General features: G+C 38.9%; 1 protein-coding gene and 3 long non-coding RNA genes across 5 annotated transcripts in view; 1 reads left to right on the plus strand and 3 right to left on the minus strand.

Annotated features, from left to right (window-relative positions):
* Window positions 1–25335, plus strand: part of LOC110831755 (LIM domain only protein 3) — a 233735-nt gene that overhangs the window by 190911 nt on the left and 17489 nt on the right. For both annotated transcript variants that reach the window (XM_022068108.2, XM_022068106.2), the window contains one exon: window positions 1754–1879. In XM_022068108.2, coding sequence (XP_021923800.1) covers window positions 1754–1879 — 126 coding nt within the window. The remainder of the gene's footprint in view (window positions 1–1753; window positions 1880–25335) is intronic.
* LOC147872305 (uncharacterized) lies at window positions 6706–9019 on the minus strand. Its single transcript, XR_015537378.1, has 2 exons — window positions 8865–9019; window positions 6706–7114 (listed from the first exon to the last, which is right to left on the minus strand). It is a non-coding gene; the product is annotated as an uncharacterized LOC147872305 (long non-coding RNA).
* On the minus strand, window positions 12980–15545 carry LOC147872306 (uncharacterized). Its single transcript, XR_015537433.1, has 2 exons — window positions 15448–15545; window positions 12980–13219 (listed from the first exon to the last, which is right to left on the minus strand). It is a non-coding gene; the product is annotated as an uncharacterized LOC147872306 (long non-coding RNA).
* LOC110831756 (uncharacterized) lies at window positions 19333–20519 on the minus strand. Its single transcript, XR_002543695.2, has 2 exons — window positions 20422–20519; window positions 19333–19572 (listed from the first exon to the last, which is right to left on the minus strand). It is a non-coding gene; the product is annotated as an uncharacterized LOC110831756 (long non-coding RNA).

The raw sequence follows: 25335 nt of genomic DNA on the forward strand, positions 1-25335 counted from the left end.
GGCAGAGCTTTTGGCCTCGAGGCTACAACAATGTAATCTTCTAGGTCACTCTGTGAAAGTGACAACATTTCGTAGTCGAAATAAAGACTGTGATGAATTCTATCAAACTGGAGGTGAACTCACTGACTTCTTATGGAAAACATGTCATTGAAGAAACATTTCTTGTACTCACACCTGGATTTATTCCCGTCAAACTGTCGTGCCCTCAGCGACGAACATGGTGAGCGTTTTCATCAAGACATCTCAGCGATGGAGCAAAGATACAAAAGCAAATTGAGTGCCGGCATGTTAGCCGATTATTGTTTTATGGTGAAAAGGGATGCTCCAGAACCTAAATACACGCGAAAGGCGAAAAGGCGCTGTGTTTGACAAAAGTATGTTCGTAACTTATATCTTATTGCTATATAACTAAGAAATACCTTGTATAAATATAACAAACTATTTTTTTTTACGAAAACAAGAGCCAATCTGCCAATTTAAGCACTATTTCCGTGTTTAGCACTCCAAAATGTAAAAACGCAAACTTACTTTCATGCCCATAACAAGAAATGACCCAAAAATTTGTTGCGCAGTGTTATGAACGCAGATACAAGTTGCATCAGTGCGTAATGATTTGCCGGTGCCAGGGTAAAGGGGTATAAATTGAAAAATTACAGCTCAAAATGGTCTCTTCTTTAGGATCTATATTTCATATTGCCTGCAATTTAGCAAAATTAGCATTTAAACCTTAAGTTAATATTTAAATTATATTATATTTAATAAATCAATAATCTTGATTTGTGAAGTCATTTCGAAAATCGTTTCCCGAAAGTATGAATTCATAACTTCTACTAGCGTTACTTTTATGACAGAAAATACTAGTAATATTAGAATCTGTCGGTGAAAACCTTAGTTAAGCTTTGCACAGAACAGTTTCTGCCTATGAATATAAACTTTGTGGCCGCCCTTAAGGAAGCTAGAACAAACCAATTTAAAATTATAGCAGCTATCACAGTAATTCCTTCTGCTAACAGACCAGCAAGTGTAAATATTTGTTTGGACATAAAGTCCGGTGTGGTCCTTTACGATATCGGGGTTTGTGTGACAGATGTCGCCATCTGTGAGTGTCCACTGGAAATGTTGTAGCCTTGTGCAAACAAAAGAAAAGCTTTATGTGTTATGATGGCTAAATGCTACTCTGATTTATCGACTGCCACTCCAGGGGTGAGAAACATTCAGCACGACTTGCTGTTTGGAGTTTGAATGAGCGATTCGGAGATAACGAGTAGACAAGACAAGTTAAATACATTGTACACAATCGTTGGGGAAGTACAGAAACGTATAGATAAACGAACTAATACATGACTGACTAGGTGAATGGCGAACGGGTTCACCAACTGGCTTTCTAACATATAGTCAATAAATTTAGCAACTTTCATAGAACCTAAAGGTTTATTAACGCGTTCACAAGAGCCCGCCACTTGTCCCTACCATGAAGCAGATGAATACAGTCAAACGTAAAAGCTTACTCTCGGACACTGTCCCTAGCCAGTTTAAACCTGTATCAATTACTTTAACCATCATTAACTTTGTATTTGATATATGTAGTTTTCATGATTTTCGCAATCAAGAGCGATTATTTTCTTAAACTGTATCAACCAGTTTCGGCCTTTAAGCCTGTAATGCATTTTGTGTTTTAAACGTTATATAAATGTCACAACTTTAGGCACGTAAAAGTTACACTGGCAACTTGATTTATGTTATATCTTTGCAGGTTGTTTGGCAACACTGGACACTGCGCTGCGTGCTCTAAAGTGATCCCGGCCTTCGAGATGGTGATGAGGGCCAGGAACAACGTCTATCACCTGGAGTGCTTCGCCTGTCAGCAGTGCAATCACAGGTCAGTGCTTATTCTTCTTTACTGAAAATGTAATTTTCGGAGTTATTTCGTCATGTCTTAGGATTTGAATAATCGAAATCGTTAAATTATGACATCAACATTAACGCGTCCTTTGAATTTTTTTTGTGTTCTTGCGTATTTGAAAGAAACATTTCCCAAAGTTAATTCCTCGAATTATTAATTACATAGAAGTATTTGTGATAATTTATGGTGTAGATGGTTATTCGTACAAATGTCAGTATTTTTATTTAATATATTTTATGACAGTTTGAATATTTTATCGGCTTCTATAGTCAGCTTTATGCATAGCTTTGAAGGGTGCAGTGTTCTTGAATGAATGTTTACATCTTCATTTGAAACATCGACTTGTCTCCGTATAGAAACACAGCACTATGAATATCCCAAGGACAGCTAATGCGTTCTCTGTCCAAAGGCGGGGGGGGGGGGGGGGGGAGATTACTGAAAGCATGGAGCATGCGCACTGACTCCATCGTCTTTAGACCAAACGCACCTACACCTGAGAATTAATTCTGAGGTGATGAATCATCGTACTTGCACTGTAAAATTTTGAACGAATGCTACTAAAGATCTTATTGATAGTCTTTGTTACTTGGATTTTTCTGCCACGTGAGTTTTGTGTTTAGCGACACGTGATACAATTACGTGTCACGTATTTAGTTAATAAACACAACTAAACCCTGAGCTACATTTCGAAACTATCCTGTGTTCAAAAGTCAAAATAAAAAATAATTTTAAGTGTTCATATATTAAGTGTAATATATTCAGATCATAACAAGTTCGTTTAGCCGAATGATTTTCATCTGAAGAGCTGACAAACACTGGTCTGATGCGCAGTTTATTAGCAAGTGTTCCGTGTGAGAAGCCATTAATATCCCCAAACATGGTCACTAAGTAAACTATAATAAATACGCTATGTGCTCTTTTCTCCTTAATAAAATGTCCACGCAAAATGCATAATAGCGTGCCGCTCTGTTTTAATTGCATTCGAGATCGGTTTAGGGTTGAATAAACGACGAGAGATCAGGTCAGCTGATTGTCGAGGTCACCGGGCGACTTGAAACACGGCCCGGGGGGGGGGGGACATGCTACGGTGCTGCTCACAGGAATTGGGACCAACGGCATTTACGCCGAGAATAATTACGTAATTGGTTACGTTTCAACAAGAAAATATTCATGAAACCGTCTCGTATGTTATTCTACATACAAAAATGTCCGCACAAAATGTATAACAACGCCACATCAAATTTCAGACACATGTCTTCGGTGGTTCGTGATAATATAATAGTTATCGTAATGAGAAAAAATGGTCGATACGTGTTCCGCACGGTCGCCATGTTTTTATCTTACTATGTACAATAAAGTAATATAATAAATTAAGCTTTTTCTATGTTTCCGTTATTTATAACTTATTTTTATAGCATAAATGTTTGAGATGACGTCACTCTTATGCTGTTCATATCGAAAATCGTACCGATATGTATAATTCGACCATGTAAGAGGCGAAAGGTAGTAAATACAGGATATTTTTCATCACTCGTAATTCTGCAGCAGAAATTTAGTACCAGACATATTTTCGAAGAGAGTAAAATACAAAGGATGGGTTTGAAATTAATTTAGATATAATTGTTGAATTGAATAAAAATTTACTTGGATATTATCGTCCGGAGATAGGGATTAGCTCTATCTAGTGGGCCCAACTGAGTAGGAACCTGAAGACGGAGATAGAGTCCCATCTCCGAAACGTCGTTTTACGTTTTTTACGTTTTATTACTAGACGATGGATAATATCCAAGGAAATTTTTATTCAATTGACTCTTCACCATCGTCAAGAAGTTTTAGATTTTATATAATTGTTGAAGATGAAATTTAAGTACAAAAATTAGGAGCTTTAAGGGTAAGAGCAACGAGACGTAGGAAAAAATATTTTGAGTCCGGTACAGGCATAAAGTTGCGTAATAAGTAAAGACGATTCAAATGTGGGGCTTCCCCTGGGATCACGCCCCAGGTCGCTGTCTCGAACTGGCAAGTTTTAATACCGCTTCCGGCCAAATACAGCGTGAATGGTTAGATGTCACGCTATGACCTTGATGACCTAAGTCGCCACTCATTCATTATTCATTATAACCTGACCACACGCAGTCTCGAGACAAGTTTCGTCTCTGCGTCACGTAAATTCCAATTTCCCAACTTAGCTGTTCAAGTAGTTCCGCTGCTGTTATTTGAAACCGTAATTCAATCGCTGCTAGCTAAATCCAATCGGAAAGTCACGACTTGTATCTCAGAATCCATTTCAATACTATTGACTTTTTTTTTTGATTTTTGAGACAACATTTTTTAATGCATTCTTGATGTAATCATGCGTGTTACATGCTCCGTCCATCTTAATTTGATAAGTAACAATGTTTGATAATGAGTAAGCCTCCTCAATGACCCTTGAAGACTGTTGGGAACTATTTTTAACACCTGTTTCAATGATCAGTAGCTGAGAATTTTGTTTTTTCAGGTTTCTTGTAATTCTCACCGTAAATATGGATTATTTCCACTAATATCATTAAACAGTTGATATTTTTATGACGACGTTTTGTGCTTACTTTGCGGTACCGGACAAAGTTACTGAACATTATTTAGATGATATTCGGCTTCAAATTGTCTCCGCCCTCTTGCTAATTCTGCTAATCATTCTGCAGTCCTGTCGTTGTTTTTTTTTTAGTAATTGTAACGAATAAGAACTTTGTACAGGGTACACAAAAATATTTAACATATTTGAATCCAGCGAAAATGTGCGTATAATCTACTCCTTTATCTTTGATGCATTTTTCTCACTTGAAACACTGGCACGTAGACAGAGTTTTTCGCAAATAACGCGTTTCGTGATTTTCCTCCGTCACTTCAGTAAGATTCTGTTGCGCTACATTGAAATAGGTCACAATTTAATATCATCTGTATTCATAGCAATTCATCATTTTCGTTATCTTTCTTTTATGTCACAGTTCATAACTTATGGCGTTCAAACATCAACTAACTAGAGAATTAAAACATTAAACTGCGTATGGGGTTAGTTATTAGCTGTTTGCGAAACCTGTAAGATGGCAATACTACGAGGCGCGTCCTCAAAGTAAGTTTCCCTGGGGCCGTTTACAGAAACAAAACACAATTTCATGGAAATATTTATTGCAACAGATACAGCAAGTGTCCAGCTATTTTTCAACATATTCGCCACCGGAATTGAGACATTTGTCATACCGTGGGACCAACTTTTGAATACCTGTGTCGTAGAAGTCTGCCGCCTGGGATTGGAACCACTGTGTGACAACCATCTCCGCCTCTCTGTCATTCTCAAAACGCTGACGCTGACCGGACAGGAATTTCTTGAGGTGTAGGAAAAGATGGAAATCACTGGGAGCGAGGTCCGGGCTGTAGGGTGAATGATTAAACACCTCCCAGCTGAACTCCTGCAGGAGACTTGCTGTCCGTCGAGCCGTGTGCGGCCTAGCGTTATCACTGACCGCACTTCACAGTCGGCGGGAGCTGGAATAAGAACCTCCATCTTCAACAGCTGCAACGATGCTACTGTGAGAACGCGGGAAGTTCCGTTAGTGCATGCGCCATGCTACGTCATTGCTCTATCACGTACGCACAGTCGCTTCGCTCAATATAAGGTTTGCTAGCTGTGGGACGAGTGGGAAACTTACTTTGTGGACGCGCCTCGTATCATTCCACGCAACTGAAATTCGTGCCAGCTGTGACATTCCGGGCTACAAGACGTAGTCCCCTGTTGCATTCGGCTTACTGTATCCTGCTAATTCTCCGAAACACTCAATAAGCTGGAGCAGATAACTATATTATCACGCGCTGTCACCTTCAATTGTTCCTCCCAAGTCCCTGTGAAAGCGCTCTCTCGACAGTCAACTGTCTACAAGAGCGCGTTCATGACAGTTGACAGCTTTCGCAATAGAACGCTGGGCTTTAGTTTCAGTGCATTTCTGAATGAGGGAGTCGCCCATTGATCTTGTGACGCCATCTTATTCATCCCGGGATCTGATTAGAGCAGTTTGCGAAGGTGTCTAAATAACCTTAGCTAGACTAAACTGCTCTGTAGTGAACAAGAGCGAAGTCCATCGTTCATAATCCAAGTTTTCGGATGGTTTAGGACGTTATATGACAGAAAAGTACGTAATTCACACAGGTCACCTGGTACTGAGAGTATTGCGTAATGTTCAGAAGTACTCGGATGGGTAAATACTGGGTTATTTAAAGACAATTTTGTGACTGCTTAAGTTTTGTAGCGTAACACAGAGGATAGTTAAATGACTGAATTAACTGAAAATAAATGTAAAAAATAGGCTGTTACGTATTTCAAGTAATTTGGTAAGGAATATACAGTTATTATGTCAAATAACCGAATTACACACTTTCACCGTAATACTTTTACACTATGTCGGATATTCTACAATATTAAAAAGTTAATTTCATAAAAAGTGGAGAGGTTGATATTTTTTAAGTATTTCTGTAAATACTTTAATGTTGAGAGCAAATTTAAAATGTTAATAGTCGAATTTAACATAATATTGTGATATATTTCACGACTATTGTATTAAATCAGCAAAACCAACACACACATTGTCTGTCAGAATGCTCTGTACTTATGTGGATGATAGGCAGGAAAGATTACCGGTTTATTACATAGAATATAGTACAGCAGCGGGTCTGTGTGACATCGGTGAACAACCCCGAGTTACACAATGTTGTTCCTTCCCGAGAATTGATCGCTATTTACGTGAAAACACAGAAAAAAAACATTACAGTTCAGGATGCATAATTTATTTTAGTTTCAAAAATCCAGGTGTACAGAAAAGTGAATGGAGTTTGCTTAATCCGTTCCAGAAGATATGAGGATTGCCAAGGCTTTGCAGAAGACGGTCAGCCATTTTGTTGGGGCTTGCATTTTTACGATTAACCTGTTGTACCAGGTGCAGCTGTACCGAGAGTAGTTCCAACTGTAGTTCCAGCTGTACTGATGGTAGTTGCAGGGGCCGCAGTAGTTGAGGTTACGGGAGCTGGTGTTTTCTCCTTAACAATGACGATGATCTCTGGCTGACCGTGATAGCCGAAGTAACCGGGAAAGTGGTTTCTGCCCCACTCATGTGCGTGGTGCGATCTCCATGGTGGGTGAGCCACGACTACTGAGACAAGGGCTGCTAGGAAGAGAAGTGTCTGAAAACAAAATAACACGTTTGATTTGAGGTTCTCACGGCGGCGAGTATGAAAATGATTGTCTTCAAGGTTATTCCATAGTGTAGTTTGGTAGAAATTACTGTCTCCATTATCAGGGCGATAATGAAGGCAGCAAGCACCTCTGAAACGTCGGTAAACTTCTACCAGCCTGTATGACGCAACAACCTAGAAGGCAGCCATCTTAAAAGAAAGCGTGGTATAAACATTTTTTCTGTTTTTTTTCCATCGATCGCCCGGATTTAATATTTATCTTTCGGTTTTTGATTATTTAAAGACGCTTTATTAGCTACAGGTGTTTTACGAGGCTCGTCCTCAAAGTAAGTTTCCCTGGGGCCGTTTACAGAAACAAAACACAATTTCATGGAAATATTTATTGCAACAGATACAGCAAGTGTCCAGCTATTTTTCAACATATTCGCCACCGGAATTGAGACATTTGTCATACCGTGGGACCAACTTTTGAATACCTGTGTCGTAGAAGTCTGCCGCCTGGGATTGGAACCACTGTGTGACAACCATCTCCGCCTCTCTGTCATTCTCAAAACGCTGACGCTGACCGGACAGGAATTTCTTGAGGTGTAGGAAAAGATGGAAATCACTGGGAGCGAGGTCCGGGCTGTAGGGTGAATGATTAAACACCTCCCAGCTGAACTCCTGCAGGAGACTTGCTGTCCGTCGAGCCGTGTGCGGCCTAGCGTTATCACTGACCGCACTTCACAGTCGGCGGGAGCTGGAATAAGAACCTCCAGCTTCAACAGCTGCAACGATGCTACTGTGAGAACGCGGGAAGTTCCGTTAGTGCATGCGCCATGCTACGTCATTGCTCTATCACGTACGCACAGTCGCTTCGCGCAATATAAGGTTTGCTAGCTGTGGGACGAGTGGGAAACTTACTTTTGGGACGCGCCTCGTACTTATACATTATAAAGTGTAACAAAGTAAAGAGAAAGCTGTCTTTGCCTTGTTCAAGAAGTCAAAATTTACTGAACTTGATATTACTGTACAGAGCCAGAAACCAAAATACATGACAGTGTCTCCCATTTGCAAGACTAACTAACTAACTAACTAACTCCAAGGAGCAGGGCCCCTGCTTTGGATGTTCATTGTATGGTTAGCTACTTAAGACATATCTCGTCCTTCAAGGATCCCTAAGGATTCTTACCGTATTGACAACAGCCCGCCAATTGTTCTTATCCTAAGACGTTAAATAAATCCGTATCTTCTAAATTTATTTTTCTAACATCCGCTTAAATATAATCTTCCCATCTATGCTTCAGGCTTTCCAATCACAACTTTGTTGAAATTTCTCCGCTCCCCAAATGTGCTCCATGTCCCACCCATTTCATTCTCCTTGATTTGATCATTCTAATAATATTCTGTTTAAAGCAAGAAATTATGGAACTCCTCATGCTTAAATAGATGGCGTCTTTATTGTAGCATCAGGTAGAAGTTGGCCAACGTTTCAGAGGACCTCTTCGAACTCACAGTGAGAACTCCGAATCCTACTCGTCACACTTCGCAATTTTGTCTCTCATCCTCTCTCTTTGTCTCTCCTAAGCTCTGTTTTCAAACGCTTAGCCAACTTTCGGTTAATTCATACGTACAACAATATAATTGTTTTTGCGTCGTAACTCGGTCTACAGAGTCTCGTTTCTCATAAACACACACGACGTGAAGATGAGACAAATGTCGGTACAGCCTTTTATCCGCCCACAGACTCAGTACTTACCACGCAATTTGCCATCGCTGAATTGTCTGACGATACCCTACAGTAAATTCTGCCCCTTATATGTAGCTCCTCATAGATTGTTCACGTGACCCTATCCTTCGTCAAACTATTGTAATACAATCCATGAGTCACCAAATATTCCGTTGCAGTTTGAAATTATTTTTCCTTGTTTTCCACACTGACTGGTAACACCATCTGATCAAACAGCTGGTCTTTCTGTTTATAAGACACACACCGGCTCCTGTTAACTTTACTGAATGCTTTTCCTGCTACGACAAAGAATGATAAATTTTCCGTTCAGCTTCGTAAACAAATTGTACGGAAGGTGTTTGTTTGATGTTGCCATGTGTACGAGAGCCATTTTATTCCAAGAGTTCTCGTAATGCGATCGGAAAGTTTAAAGACTGCGCCTATAAAAACCCGTACACTTATCTCAGGTATTAAATTCATCCATCACCCTCGACGTAGTTCCCCTGGGAGTGAACACAACGATCCCAGCGCCGCTGCCAAGCCTGGAAGCATCCCTGGAAATCTTTCTTTGTCAGCCTGTCAAGCACCATCTGCGATTCTGCCTGAATCTCTTCTATCGTCTCAAATCTCCTTCCCTTTAGCTGAATTCTCATCTTTGGGAAGAGGAAGAAGTCACACGGAGCTAAATCCGGCGAATAAGGAGGGTGCGGGATGACGGCCATGGTGTTTGAGGCCAAAAACTGCCGAACTTTGAGGGCGGTGTGCGCTGGCGCGTTGTCATGATGCGTCGCATGTGGAGTTCTTCCTTTAGAATCAGCTGACAGGTCCCATAGCCTATCCCAACAATGTCGCACAAGTCGTTGATGGTACGACGTCCATCTTCGTGAATGGCCTGCCGAATCTTCGTAACATTTTCGGGCGTTGTGCTCGAAGATGGTCGTCCAGAACGCTCGTCATCATCGACAGGGGTTCGGCCATTTTTAAAACGTGAATGCCACACAAAAGTTTGTGCACGACCCATTGCGGACTCCCCAAATGCTTGCTTTAGCATTTCATAGGTTTCCAAGGTTTTGGCGAGTCTTTGGCAAAATTTGATGCACACGCCATTCCGAAATCGCAGGAGGGTCGGTGTAATGCACTACCAAAACGCCCGTAACTAAGAAACAAATGCTAATTCGATGATGCCGGCTGACACACTGATTCACTATGAATGTAGGCCGCACCCCCTAGCGGCAGAAGCTCGTGCTACATCCGGTTCGCCCTCTATTGACACAGTCTGGAAACTTTCCGATCGCACCTCGTATGTATCTGGGATGAGTAATTCTTTCTGTTTTACTTAAATTTATTTTAACTTATATTTTCTTATCTTTTTCTCCTACTACTCTCGTCTCATCCTCCGTATTTTACCTATTATGCTTCTCTTTTATCACTATTTGTCTTCAGTTCTTCTCTGCCTTCTTATCGTCAGGAACATTTCTCAAAACACTCCTTCTGCTTCTGTTAGCTTTCATGGTAATACTCGACCCCCCTCCCCCCACTTTCGAACACCACTCACGTTTTTATTAAGAGCCAATGTTTCACTCGGTTACACACCGGTCATCCTGATAAAATAACCAGCCCATCTCAACGTTCGATAATTTAACATATTTCAATGATTAACCTTAATTACATGCAACTCTTCATGTATTGTAAGGTGTTAAACATTTTCGTTCATTATACAGTGAAAGGAACATAACACACACAGAGAGGTTGCCCTGTCTTCTTTGTACTGTCGGATGTGAAATTATTACGTAGACTGTAGACGTAGCTCTCAATAAGATTGTGAGTGGTCTAAAGTAGTAACTGGTTGAATAGTTATTTAGAAGAGAATCGCAATCAAATTCCGATAATTGTCTAAAGATACTTTGTTTCACACACGACAGTCGACACGAAACTCGACTAAAATGTAATCAGCGATTGTGCTCTTCTTAAAATTTCTTTTTTTTTGTCTTCGCGTAATTTTCCTTCCCCTAATTATGTATTTAATTCTGATGTGAAGTGCGCACCTAGATAGGCGATTGTCACTTTCTGCATTTACAACATTTTTATCGCATTCTTCATGTAAATGCTATGGAGATTTTTTTTTCCTGTAAACCATCTCATTGAGATGATAATATACGGACGTCCTAAAAGTCACACAACCCTCTGTTTAAAGGCAAATATTTTGTTAGTGTAATAGAGACTTTACAATTTGCCGTGCCCGGTGGCAACACTGGACTCCGGTCACTGAATCAGATCGGTTGTTTAAAGCAGTTCCTTCGTATTCCTTGCTCTTTAGTCGATTGTCTTTTCAACAGTGCGGCGTCTGTTGTAAGTAAACATTTTCGAATTACCTGCTGTTGATCTACCAAATAAGTTGAACCACTTTTCGACTAGAGAAACAGGTGAGAGAACATTTCAAAATATGTTGTAATTATGTAAACATAACCTCAATATGTAGCCTACCTACATTACAGACAACTGTTGGCTGTTTAAAATATTGTAAGTTATTCGTTCTTTTTCCGCGAGATGGAAACACATTACAGGTACTTAAACGCCTTCAGTGCTGGTAGATGGTACTATCTACACTGTTGAATATAATCTTATCTGTCGCTAACTGATTAGTGTAGATTCAGAGGGTCTTGATGTGTAGAAGCAGATATGTTAGTTGGTATTCATGTTTTAAATCACTATTTTCGTACATTATAAGCTCAGATATGTCTGTGGAAGAATTCGAAAGATGTGTAAGTAACAAGATCGTCATGTTACAATATTAATGTTTGCTAATTTTCTGTTTACAATATGATAATGAACATGGAATTCAACTTTAGGTTGCGTGAGCTTTAGGACACTTGTACTCTACTCTATCACCACGTTACAAGAACAAGTGTTCGCTGACATTCATTGAACTCCGTTTGTTGTGCCGTCCTCACTGGCTGCTGTGTAGCACCTCCGAGAGGTTAATTTACGAAGAGAAACTTCTCACAATTACTGCTATTTTACACTTCATTCAGTTCGTTCCGCCATTATTTCAGTTACCCACCAAGTGCTTCGGTATAAGAAGTTTTGAAATTCGTTCGATTATCGCCGAACATAAAGTATGGTCATACATTCCTGACAATTCCTGTAAATAGGACTACAAATATTCAAACTCTAGTACCATTCGATCATATGGCCATTTGACATTTTAACCCATCACCTAAATTCCGTCTCTATCTTTCGCTTACAAATTCGCATTGCTTAAATATGACACTAAAAATAAACATTTGTAGCTCTCTGATTTGTACAAGCGGCACGCAGCTTGACGATTTGGGCTTGGAATACAGGTAACATCGAAGAGGAAGACGCACGTGTGTAAGGAGGCTTCGATAACGATATTTCCAAATATCTATCGCATGACCGGGTTACAATACCACCGTAAATAACAATGATACAAGTATCTAATCCACCTAATATTCCTTACAATCCGGCTTCAGTATTGTTATACGTAACATTTTATTGTATCAGCTAGTTGATACCGAGTGTCATGGCCGAGTGGTTAGCATTCCTCGATCGTATTCAGTACGTCCCGAATTCAGATCTCAGCACTTAGATCAGCTGTCCTGAAGTATTTCGTGGTTTTCCTCTGTTCATCCAGGTACTTTATTTTTGGCTACAACCCCTTCCTTTCACATCCTTTCCAAAGCCACATAGGCGTTGTTAGCCGGTTAATTGAGCTTATTTCGGAATCCTCAGATTATTAAACATACATGCACGTCGTTTAGTAAATCAATGATGAAGTGAAGATCTGCATGCGTACTCCGTTTATGTAGAGACGTTTGGTTCAATAGGTTTAAAGTCATCGACGCAGAAACCACAAATCTAAAGTGAACTCTCATTGAGGAAACTGAGTTCAACGACTATCAACGACTTCTTATTTCAATGTAAAATGTGTTTAATTATTACAAAGAACCATAGCTAGAACAAGAAGATTATTTTTATCGTATAAATCCTCATTCATTTGCACAGATGTTTCTCTGTAGTGTCAGATAAGCTGAATTACACAGACGAGTGATCTGTCGTCAAGATGGATCTCTATTAAACACCCTATGAGTTGCTCAGGTTTAAAAACAAAGTTAAAACTCAGATAAATATTCCTAAGAACTTTATTTGAGCTTTCGTTACATTTCTGTCCTGAATTCAGTGCTGAAATCTGTCTTAGCTGTACGAGATCGTACCACTGAAGCAGGTTATTTGGCAGCTAAATTCAGTGGCAGGGGCTGTTGTAGTTTTTCGAGGGCGTTAGCAAGCAGATCGTATCCACCATAACTCCCATACGGGTACTCGACACTGACAGCACAAGCGCACAGCGCCAGAAATATAAATACCTGGAACAAAACAAAAAACTATCACATATCGCACAATCTTGCAAAAATATAGTCAGTGCAATGTTGAGGGATCCACATAACCTGAAATAATATAATAATTTATTATTCCAAATTCATTGCATTAATTGCTACAGGTTTAATATTTGATATATGGTAAATATTTTTATTATTATGGCTTTATATACGTTTAGGCTTATTTGTTCACTTATTTCATACATTATAGTGTATAAAGGCAATATTACGGTTCTAGAATTCGAGTTAGCAAAATTACGCTAATTAATTGCCGATATTTAAAATACTCATTATCACAGATGTTGCTTCTGCATATTGTTAATTGATTCTGCTGTGAACACGATAATTATATCAGCGTTTCTGATAACAGCGATGAACACTAGAGCTACATAACAACCAATTTCTTAAAGAGCATGGGACAGACTGTGGAGCTGTTTTGACATTTGTGTAAAAGTTGAAGTGTTCACGGTGACTAAATGCAGTAGCATCTTCTAGGGCGATCAGCGGTGACTGTTCCTAGAAATATTCTACGTAGCTCAATCTGTGTTACTTCTCGTATTTTCTAATTACGGATACCAACAAAGTCCCCAACCTGCAGAATCATCACTCCGTAACAACATGATAATTCTGTGCATAACAGAGGCTGCTTTATGTTTGTCTTACCGTTCAAGTCAACGTGACGCTTACATCTGTGTTGACATAAACCGTCGTACACACATATCTAACTGAAGTCTATAATTTTTAAAATAAACCTTTTGTTCGATCAACCATAATTTATTTTCCTTTGGTATTCTGCAAAACGTCTCCTCTCAAAGTGTAACAAAAGATCATTTTCCATTACTGACGAAGGCCTGTATTGTTAAAGGTATTTGTTGGTGTAGAAATATGTATATTGAGATAATATGCATTAAAATATATGTACGTATGCGGAAGATATACTGTGTGTGTGTGGATCCCATAAGAATTGCATTCTACGTGGTTGGTATACAATTTATAATATATTTAGCAAGCGTATTACTCTAATTCGTTACAAAAAATAAGACTTTGAGCATTTTGACAATGAGAGGCCTATTTCGCTAAAACTCCGTGGGTCTGTGCCATTTTACTGTCATATTTTCTAATGTGCAACTTTAAGGAGTACGACGTGCGATCGAAAGGTTCCCAGTCTGCGCGTATAAAAACCCGTACACTTATCTCAGGTATTAAATTCATCCATCACCCTCGAAGTAGTTCCCATGGGAGTGAACACAACGATCCCAGCGCCGCTGCCAAGCCTGGAAGCATCCCTGGAAATCTTTCTTTGTCAGCCTGTCAAGCACCATCTGCGATTCTGCCTGAATCTCTTCTGTCGTCTCAAATCTCCTTCCCTTTAGCTGAATTTTCATCTTTGGGAAGAGTAAGAAGTCACACGGAGCTAAATCCGGCGAATAAGGAGGGTGCGGGATGACGGCCATGGTGTTTGAGGCCAAAAACTGCCGAACTTTGAGGGCGGTGTGCGCTGGCGCGTTGTCATGATGCGTCGCATGTGGAGTTCTTCCTTTAGAAACAGCTGACAGGTCCCATAGCCTATCCCAACAATGTCGCACAAGTCGTTGATGGTACGACGTCGATCTTCGTGAATGGCCTGCCGAATCTTCGTAACATTTTCGGGCGTTGTGCTCGAAGATGGTCGTCCAGAACGCTCGTCATCATCGACAGAGGTTCGGCCATTTTTAAAACGTGAATTCCACACAAACGTTTGTGCACGACCCATTGCGGACTCGCCAAATGCTTGCTTTAGCATTTCATAGGTTTCCGTAGCCGTTTTGGCGAGTCTTTGGCAAAATTTGATGCACATGCCATTCCGAAATCGCAGGAGGGTCGGTGTAATGCACTACCAAAACGCCCGTAACTAAGAAACAAATGCTAATTCGATGATGCCGGCTGGCACACTGTTTCACTATGAATGTAGGCCGCACCCCCTAGCGGCAGAAGCTCGTACTTCCTCCGGTTCGCCCTCTATTGACACAGTCTGGAAACTTTCCGATCGCACCTCGTATATGTTGACGGGTAATTCCTTAGTATAAATTCATTTTAGAACGTGTATGTGCTCCTGATGTGGAGACAGCTAGGACGTCTGAAACGTTGGTAAACTTCTACGAGATTTCACGGCGTTACAACTCAGAAGACGGCCATCTGGAGATAACAACAGCTTTTATAACTTTCTGGCTACTTACCGCGTAGATCGACATTCTGCTGTTTCTACTGCTGATGCTTCTGGGGTATAATTGCGTGTACTGTAGCCAGTATATATAGCGTGCTTTCTGTAGGCACAGGTGCATCTTGTGCGTCACTACTGACTCTATATGATAAACGACGTTTACCCGGTAATTTGCCCCTGAGCAGTGAACTAGTGAAAGTTTATTGAACCCTTGTCCAGCTACTTCAGAACTCCGATGGTTTCGTTTAAAGTCTTTATTACCGTAAAAATAACCTCATATAATATAATCCATTTCGTACATTAATTTTGGTATATTCCTACTATGTAATCTTTGTCTCACAGTTTGTGAATTTTCATGAGCTTTCAGCCTGTATTTTTCATGCGATTCTATTGAAAATGTATGTAAGTAAGATCTTCTGTCTTATGAGACACTATTTTCAGAATTTTGAAGTACCTCACAACATGGTTTCTCAGTCCACTCTTTTCCCCTTGCCACGGCTGTATAGTAATTCAGCGAATATAAAATAATTTATATTAATTAATACTTGCAAAAATATAGTCAGTGCAATGTTGAGGGATCCACATAACCTGAAATAATATAATAATAATTTATTATTCCAAATTCATTGCATTAATTGCTACAGGTTTAATATTTGATATATGGTAAATATTTTTATTATTATGGCTTTATATACGTTTAGGCTTATTTGTTCACTTATTTCATACATTATAGTATATAAAGGCAATATTACGGTTCTATAATTCGAGTTAGCAAAATTACGCTAATTAATTGCCGATATTTAAAATACTCATTATCACAGATGTTGCTTCTGCATATTGTTAATTGATTATGCTGTGAACACGATAATTATATCAGCGTTTCTGATAACAGCGATGAACACTAGAGCTACATAACAACCAATTTCTTAAAGAGCATGGGACAGACTGTGGAGCTGTTTTGACATTTGTGTAAAAGTTGAAGTGTTCACGGTGACTAAATGCAGTAGCATCTTCTAGGGCGATCAGCGGTGACTGTTCCTAGAAATATTCTACGTAGCTCAATCTGTGTTACTTCTCGTATTTTCTAATTACGGATACCAACAAAGTCCCCAACCTGCAGAATCATCACTCCGTAACAACATGATAATTCTGTACATAACAGAGGCTGCTTTCTGTTTGTTTTAGCGTTCAAGTCAACGTGACGCTTACATCTGTGTTGACATATCATTGCTACGCGACGAAAAAAAATAATTGTCCTTTCCTGCCAGGTCAATGCACCTCAGTTTTCAGAACTCGCCAATGTGTTATCAGAACTGGTCTGTGGTGATATTTCAGGTTCCCACGGCGGCTAATATGAAGATGATTCACTTCTAGGTTGTGATGCCGTATAGTGTGCTATAAATCAACGTCTCAGACGTGCTTTCTGCCTCCATCATCAGGTTTTACTCATCGCTTTAACAATAAATGCAGCAAGTTCCTCTGAAATGTCGATAAAGTTCTATCGTGAATCTGTGCTGAACTGTTGGTTCCTTGTTTATTTCATTTTGCAGTCTCTCAGTTCGTGGAACGAAAATATCTAGAGCGAAACAGTGCCACATGTCTTTCAGACTTGACGCATTTCGTTATACATTTCCCTGCGCCATGTTTGTTTGTATTCTTTCACACAATTGCCCGTGTTTACTAATACAGTAAGAATAAACCGTCGTACACACATATCTAACTGAAGTCTATAATTTTTAAAATAAACCTTTTGTTCGATCAACCATAATTTATTTTCCTTTGGTATTCTGCAAAACGTCTCCTCTCAAAGTGTAACAAAAGATCATTTTCCATTACTGACGAAGGCCTGTATTGTTAAAGGTATTTGTTGGTGTAGAAATATGTATATTGAGATAATATACAGTAAAATATATGTACGTATGCGGGAGATATACTGTGTGTGTGTGGATCCCATAAGAATTGCATTCTACGTGGTTGGTACACAATTTATAATATATTTAGCAAGCGTATTACTCTAATTCGTTACAAAAAATAAGACTTTGAGCATTTTGACAATGAGAGGCCTATTTCGCTAAACCTCCGTGGGTCTGTGCCAATTTTCTGTCATATTTTCTAATGTGCAACTTTAAGGAGAATATGTTGACGGGTAATTCCTTAGTATACTTTCATTTTAGAACGTGTATGTGCTCCATTTTGACTTATAAACCATTCAGTCAAATTTAATAAGACTTTCCATGAATGTTATGCTACTGTAAATAAAGTCAACCTCATTCTACAATCGATCATAACAACATGACGTACTTACAAACATATTTGTTTATTTGACGATTTGTTATTTCAATTAACGAAGTTGTCAGCAGATTATAGTTTAGAGCTCTGAACGAACCAATTATTAATGAACATGTAATTGGAAAACACATGTAAGGAAGCGATCGTGTCTAATTGAAGGTACTGTTCAAACATTTTTCCAGAGGGACTGAGGGAAATGATAAACTTCTATAACATAAAATTATGGGGGCATGAACTCTATTTAAATGATGAACCATCAGCGCCAGACACGTCAGATCGCAAATATAACCTAGATATTAAATTCTGTTTATAAGCCACGTAGTTATTACAAATATGGTGACGATGCGAATCGTTTAAGTTACATGGGCAAATTAAACATACCAAATTTTGATTTCTGATACACGTTCTTTCGAAACATGATGATGATAAAAATCTGTAATATATCACAATTCGTGTAAATAGGACTACAAATATTCAAACTCTAGTACCATTCGATCATATGGCCATTTGACATTTTAACCCATCACCTAAATTCCGTCTCTATCTTTCGCTTACAAATTCGCATTGCTTAAATATGACACTAAAAATAAACATTTGTAGCTCTCTGATTTGTACAAGCGGCACGCAGCTTGACGATTTGGGCTTGGAATACAGGTAACATCGAAGAGGAAGACGCACGTGTGTAAGGAGGCTTCGATAACGATATTTCCATATATCTATCGCATGACCGGGTTACAATACCACCGTAAATAACAATGATACAAGTATCTAATCCACCTAATATTCCTTACAATCCGGCTTCAGTATTGTTATACGTAACATTTTATTGTATCAGCTAGTTGATACCGGGCTAAGTCCGCGAAAACAATTACACGTGTTGAGGGATAACCCAGATTTTGCTTGTACAATCGGAAGTGAAATTATTACATTTAAGCTTTACAAGTAGCTCATGCGGGTAAAAGCTTATGCCTTCATTGTTATAATTTTATAGTGCCTTTGGTTCTAAAAATACAGTGTTGTGTAAAAGCCAGTTTTCAAAATTCTACTGATTGCGTCTAACTTAAAAAGGAAGAAATGTTTTTAGTTAATATTCAGAATTTCCTTCCCTTCTACTGTGACGTGGCTCAAAGTCGAATTTATTTTGCTTACACGGTAAATGTAACATTGAAATATGAGTGCAAAAATTGTGCGTTCGTCAACATTTATTTCGGAATCCTCAGATTATTAAACATACATGCACGTCGTTTAGTAAATCAATGATGAAGTGAAGATCTGCATGCGTACTCCGTTTATGTAGAGACGTTTGGTTCAATAGGTTTAAAGTCATCGACGCAGAAACCACAAATCTAAAGTGAACTCTCATTGAGGAAACTGAGTTCAACGACTATCAACGACTTCTTATTTCAATGTAAAATGTGTTTAATTATTACAAAGAACCATAGCTAGAACAAGAAGATTATTTTTATCGTATAAATCCTCATTCATTTGCACAGATGTTTCTCTGTAGTGTCAGATAAGCTGAATTACACAGACGAGTGATCTGTCGTCAAGATGGATCTCTATTAAACACCGTACGAGTTGCTCAGGTTTAAAAACAAAGTTAAAACTCAGATAAATATTCCTAAGAACTTTATTTGAGCTTTCGTTACATTTCTGTCCTGAATTCAGTGCTGAAATCTGTCTTAGCTGTACGAGATCGTACCACTGAAGCAGGTTATTTGGCAGCTGAATTTAGTGGCAGGGGCTGTTGTAGTTTTTCGAGGGCGTTAGCAAGCAGATCGTATCCACCATAACTCCCATACGGGTACTCGACACTGACAGCACAAGCGCACAGCGCCAGAAATATAAATACCTGGAACAAATCAAAAAACTATCACATATCGCACAAACTTGTGTACATAATGGAGCAGCAGAGATGTTTCGATTCCGTATCATCGAGGGATGTCGTATCGATTAGACAGGTGATTAGCGTCGAATAGGTTAATGTATTATTGCTTTGTTTATCACGTATCCAGTTCGTCAGTTTATTACAGACTGGATTTTTTTATTTAAAAAGTTAATCATTGCTCCAGACAGTAACTTAATTAATTACTTGCAATTGTGTAAGATCAGACTAATTATTATGTAGAACATGTTAACATAAAAAACTTGAATGTTAGTTTTATGTATACCGCATACAAGAACATACTTAATAAATTTGCAGGGAAAATCTGTTTACGAAATGTACTGATACGTCGGTGCGCGAACGTAAAATGAGGAATGCTTCAAATATATTTCTAGGACTATTTGTCCTACAGAACAAAATACTTTTGCAATAATTTAGGGGAGAATTTTCTATTGGCTCTATACAACGACAAAATAGTGCAGGAATATATAGAAGACTTTCAAATATCCTTGTACTTATAGCGAATGCCTACATAATGATGTAGAATCTAATAGAAGGGTTGCAGACACCTTCCTTCTCGCTGTTTGGTAAACAAACTTGTGCACGAAATTACAACAGTAGGATATGAGGTCCTGACGGCCGTGAGTCCGAAGATGGCTGTCTTCTGGGTTGTAGCGCCGTGTAGTCTGGTCCTGATGTGGAGACAGCTAGGACGTCTGAAACGTTGGTAAACTTCTACGAGATTTCACGGCGTTACAACTCAGAAGACGGCCATCTGGAGATAACAACAGCTTTTATAACTTTCTGGCTACTTACCGCGTAGATCGACATTCTGCTGTTTCTACTGCTGATGCTTCTGGGGTATAATTGCGTGTACTGTAGCCAGTATATATAGCGTGCTTTCTGTAGGCACAGGTGCATCTTGTGCGTCACTACTGACTCTATATGATAAACGACGTTTACCCGGTAATTTGCCCCTGAGCAGTGAACTAGTGAAAGTTTATTGAACCCTTGTCCAGCTACTTCAGAACTCCGATGGTTTCGTTTAAAGTCTTTATTACCGTAAAAATAACCTCATATAATATAATCCATTTCGTACATTAATTTTGGTATATTCCTACTATGTAATCTTTGTCGATACAAACTAAGCAGGAAAATCTATAAAGAAATCATCTGAAATGGTTATATTTGTACTCCGGTGGAGTACACATTTCCACTCCTGTTAAAGTTAACCTTTAATTTAGAAGTGTACTTATAAGATTTGGTCTGCATTTATGGTCCTATGAATTGACTACACAAAAATGTATACAATAATGTTACCTCTGTGGAACAAAAGAACGGATTCGTATAACATTTCATACACGATGATCTCATTTTCGATCTAAAATTTTTTTCCATGGGTTTTTAATACGGTTAATAATATTTTATGAGACTGAAGTTACCTGGAAGTAAACAAACAAGCGTATGCTCAAAATAATTCACACTGTCGTCCTTTTTTTATACACGTAAAAATATGAATGTAGATGTCTTCCGGGATCTTGGGCCGCGTAGTCTAGCACATATTGTCCGACGTTTCAGAGAAACTTACTCTATCCATCACTCATAGCCCTGATCTGATGACGGCGTAATAACCTCCTCAGAAACGTCGGTCATTACTCTAAAAAACTACCCGGTGCAATGGGTTTGTGTCTGCAGTATCTTAATTTTAAGCCCAGAGAGGCCTACGTACGATAAAGTTTAGGTCTTTGGTAAATATCATGGGATCGCCTGAAATACTCTCTACCTGCCTTACAGCCGAGGTGGAGAAGTTGCCGTCATGCATGGCGCTAGAAGCCTCTGGATTTAAGATGTCAAATAATTTATTAGAGTTACTATATACAGTCTTATAGTAACGCCAAAAAAAATTATAGTCGCTCACATAGCAAGGAAAATCTGTCTTTTATGGAACAGGAATTTGTCATCAAGTTCACCTAGCCGTAGCCAGATTAATCCATATGAGCTTAGATGTTCTTACAGTGATGATGTGTCGATATCGATGTTTTGGTTTGCAAGGCCGTGCGAACTTCTTGGTAGATATTACTTTTCGGAGGAACATAATGCCTCCATCTTCGGGGTTACAAGTTCACATATCGTTTCAACCCAGAAGGCCGAACATCGACAGATTAATGCAGTCCGCATTGGCGATCTGTTGGGTTTATTTCGAAGTGATCGCAAGTGGAAGGTGGTATAAAAATCTCTCACTTATCCGTGCTCGTCATCATATTCACTTGTAGGAACCCCGATATTTGCGCTGGTTTCAAACATAAGACTTTATCTGCATTGTTTATACCTTGCATTTGCAAACCTTTCTCTACATTTAACATGAACAAAGGGCACAATCATAACTGGCAACTGTACAGCTGAATATTCCTTCTCATCTCTAACACCGTCGGTAATTTGAGTGAAACCTCAGTTCCAGAAATTCTCTTACTTTCATTAACGCAAACACCGCTGTTATGCCACAATATCAGATGGTTGAAGTTCTCACCGAGCTGAAGTTGTTGTTGGTGGTTTTGTGGTTGTGATGCCGTGTGGTCTTGTACGTGGTTACGTACGTTAGTCAAAGTACAGGTATCAGTGTAGTTATTTTCAGGCCGATTCTGTACTGATTCTTGTATAAGATCACATATTTCCGAAGTCTTCACAGATTTGAATTTTACTAAACAACTTGTACTATAGAGGTTAGTATCGCTGCTAAATGCACAGATGCATCGCCCAGGGGCAGCTGTTGTTTTCCGCTTGATAATGTTACATCACAACCATAATAACTGGGATAGAGGTTGCCAGTTGTAGTCGACAGGTGGCTCTAGTGTGGCCGACAAGTGCAATTAGCTATGCGTCACGTGCAGCGAACTGTCGTGTCTCCTAGCGGTTCAGTAGGCAAACGACAGTGTCCAATTCTGCGAGTGGATTGACGAAAATCACGGACGTTTGTTTCTGCGGTGTACTGTGATCAGTTTTCCTATCTGCATTTCAGAAAATAAAGATTAAACAATGTAATAAAAGAGTTAAGTATGAGAAGCCATTAGGGACAACGAACTGAGTCAAAACAGAGACTAGGCTGAGGACTGGGATAATCTGTTTTCCATCGCATTCAGAACCGCTCTACGTCATATCCAAGGGATACCAGGACGTGAAGCAGATCATTCACCTCCACTAATGCAGATAATTGTGTGTGGAGCTGAACCTCTACTACTCTATACAGTCATACCTCGGAGATATTGCGGGTTCGGTTCCAGACCACCGCAATAAAGCGAGCCACACGAATTTTTTTTGGTTTTCCAGTGCATATAAACGTTATGTTTACACTGTACTGTAGTCTATTAACAGATAAAATAATAATTAAAAAGTTTGAAATATTGCGAGACTTACCAAAATGTGTCACAGAGACACGAAGTGAGCACATGCTGTTGGAAAAATGGCGCCGATAAACTTGCTCGACGCAGGGTTGCCACAAACCTTCAATTTGTAAAAGACGCAATATCTGCGAAGCGCAATAAAGCGAGGTACGCCTGTATTTAAAGACGTGATATTTTAAGTGCTGGGACAGCTTTAACTTTACTTTTTTGTTCTTCTTGGGGAAGAACATTGACTGCGGATATTTAAAAAAAAACAGATAATATGTGGTCCTGCGATATAGAATAATGAACATACTGGATGGCATTACACCTCGAAAGGTTTTACGACTTACTAACAGGGTGATGATGACAATGGCGTGGACCGAGAATGGTAAAAATGAAATGAGTAGATCTTCAGTGGGGAAAACACGTGGCATTCTGTTGTCTTTTGGAAAACCTAGATGGAAATAGTTTAATATTAAACGGATCATAGATAAATAGTTTCCCGTGTGTTGATTTCAGAAGCTCGCTGTGGTGAGCAGGGAATTTTCTATGATATTTGTCTTAAGGTCCGTTCAGGACTTGTGCGTAATTATTTGTCTGTTTGTTTTTCAACTGTAACGCACACTGTGGCAACAATATGTGGAAGTTCCTTAGTTACTTTTTTCGGGCGACATCCCGTTGATATTTGATGAAGTTGACAAGAAAAGTCTCTGAACATTTCTGTCATTCTGAAATCTGTGGGGAAAAAAATGTATCTAGCTTTGTTAATTATTCTCGACTATGGAAATTGAGTTCGGATGTTGGAATAAAATCGGGCAGTTTGTCGACAGACGGACAGACAGTTGTGCGAAGTTGTGCATCGCCTGCTACGCGTCTCGTGGAACAATGCTGACAGGTAGAGACACACCGCGAGATAGTTGACAAGTGGGCAGACATGATAATGTGCAGGCATTAAGTTGCTTAACTTGAAGACGACAGACAGGGAATTAGCTGCAAAGTTATAGTGACAGACCAACAATACACCAGATAACATGTCAGTGGCGGCTGGTGAGCCAGTACAACACGATAAACAATACGCCAGCGGCGGCTAATGTATTACAAATAATAAATCGCATTACTGCCATGATAAAATTGTAATGTGTTCAAACATTACACCAGATAACAGCTGTTAGTGGTGATTAATATAGAGAGTGGTCGAAAAATCACGTAAACAATTCCTGACACTTGTTGTATTTGTCAAAAAATAAAATTACATTGAAACCAGAAAACAAAATACATTATAAATGTCCAGATCTTAACAACGTTGATTGATATCCGCTAAACTATCGTCACTTAACACCGAGCGGAACGATTTGTGTGGCACGGAAAAGTAATTAAATAGATCCCTAAACGCATTCTGGCAAGTTAATTAAACATGAGATGCCACAATTAATATTCGAGGCACTTGTGAAATAGACATCCTTTCAGTTTGATTGTTGAAAGACAACTTACTGACTTGAGGAAGTAGATTACAATATGACGTAACATTCGTTGACTGTGGTTAAAGCGAAACTTTGTGTTTATTAATCCGATCTAATAGTTTGCAATTACAACCATCAATGCATGAAAATCAGAGTTGCCTGAATTTTCGATAAATTTTTATTGCATAGGGTCTAATTCTTGTAAGCGGCTTCAAATATATTAGTAAAATAAGACATACAACACCTATTAGCGGTGACTGTGTATTATGAACAACATAAATACAAAACCTCTTCTCTGTGCTGACTTGTACCAAAACTATACACCAGACAACTTTATTAAGTGGCGGCTCGTATCTCAGCAAAATTACGCCAAACTGTATTGTAACAAATGGTTAATAAATTAATATATTCACGTAAAAATAATAAAAAGTAATTTTATTCCACACAAAGTGACAAACTTTTTAGCAGTAGAATTATATTGCGCAATAAATGAATATCAAGACCATTGACGTATGGAAATTTAAAAAATCTGTAAAATAAGTGTCATGCCTACATGTTTTGAAACATTACAAACTTAAATTTTACTTACTTATTTCTACTCGCCTCGTGTTCACAACTTTATATTTTAAATTTTCCGCTCTTAAAGTTTTAAACATGGAATAACAGATAGGATTTTGAAGTATAGGGATGTTATTTAACCCTCGGAACCATAACGTTTATCTAATTAATATTTTATTCTGATAATCATACGAAATCCACAAATGCATTGTAGACAAAATCAACTGTTTTAAAAGTTAAAGTAGCTGGTGTAGGCATTTATTACCGTGCTTTAATGAGTTAAATGGGGAAAATGCTTTCTGCATTCAATCACATGAATTCAAAGAGTTATT

The sequence above is a fragment of the Zootermopsis nevadensis genome, unplaced genomic scaffold, assembly GCF_977971745.1.
Source record: "Zootermopsis nevadensis isolate Lab colony 2312 unplaced genomic scaffold, Znev_1.0 Znev_ptg000028l, whole genome shotgun sequence".
Classification (NCBI taxonomy): domain Eukaryota; kingdom Metazoa; phylum Arthropoda; class Insecta; order Blattodea; family Termopsidae; genus Zootermopsis; species Zootermopsis nevadensis.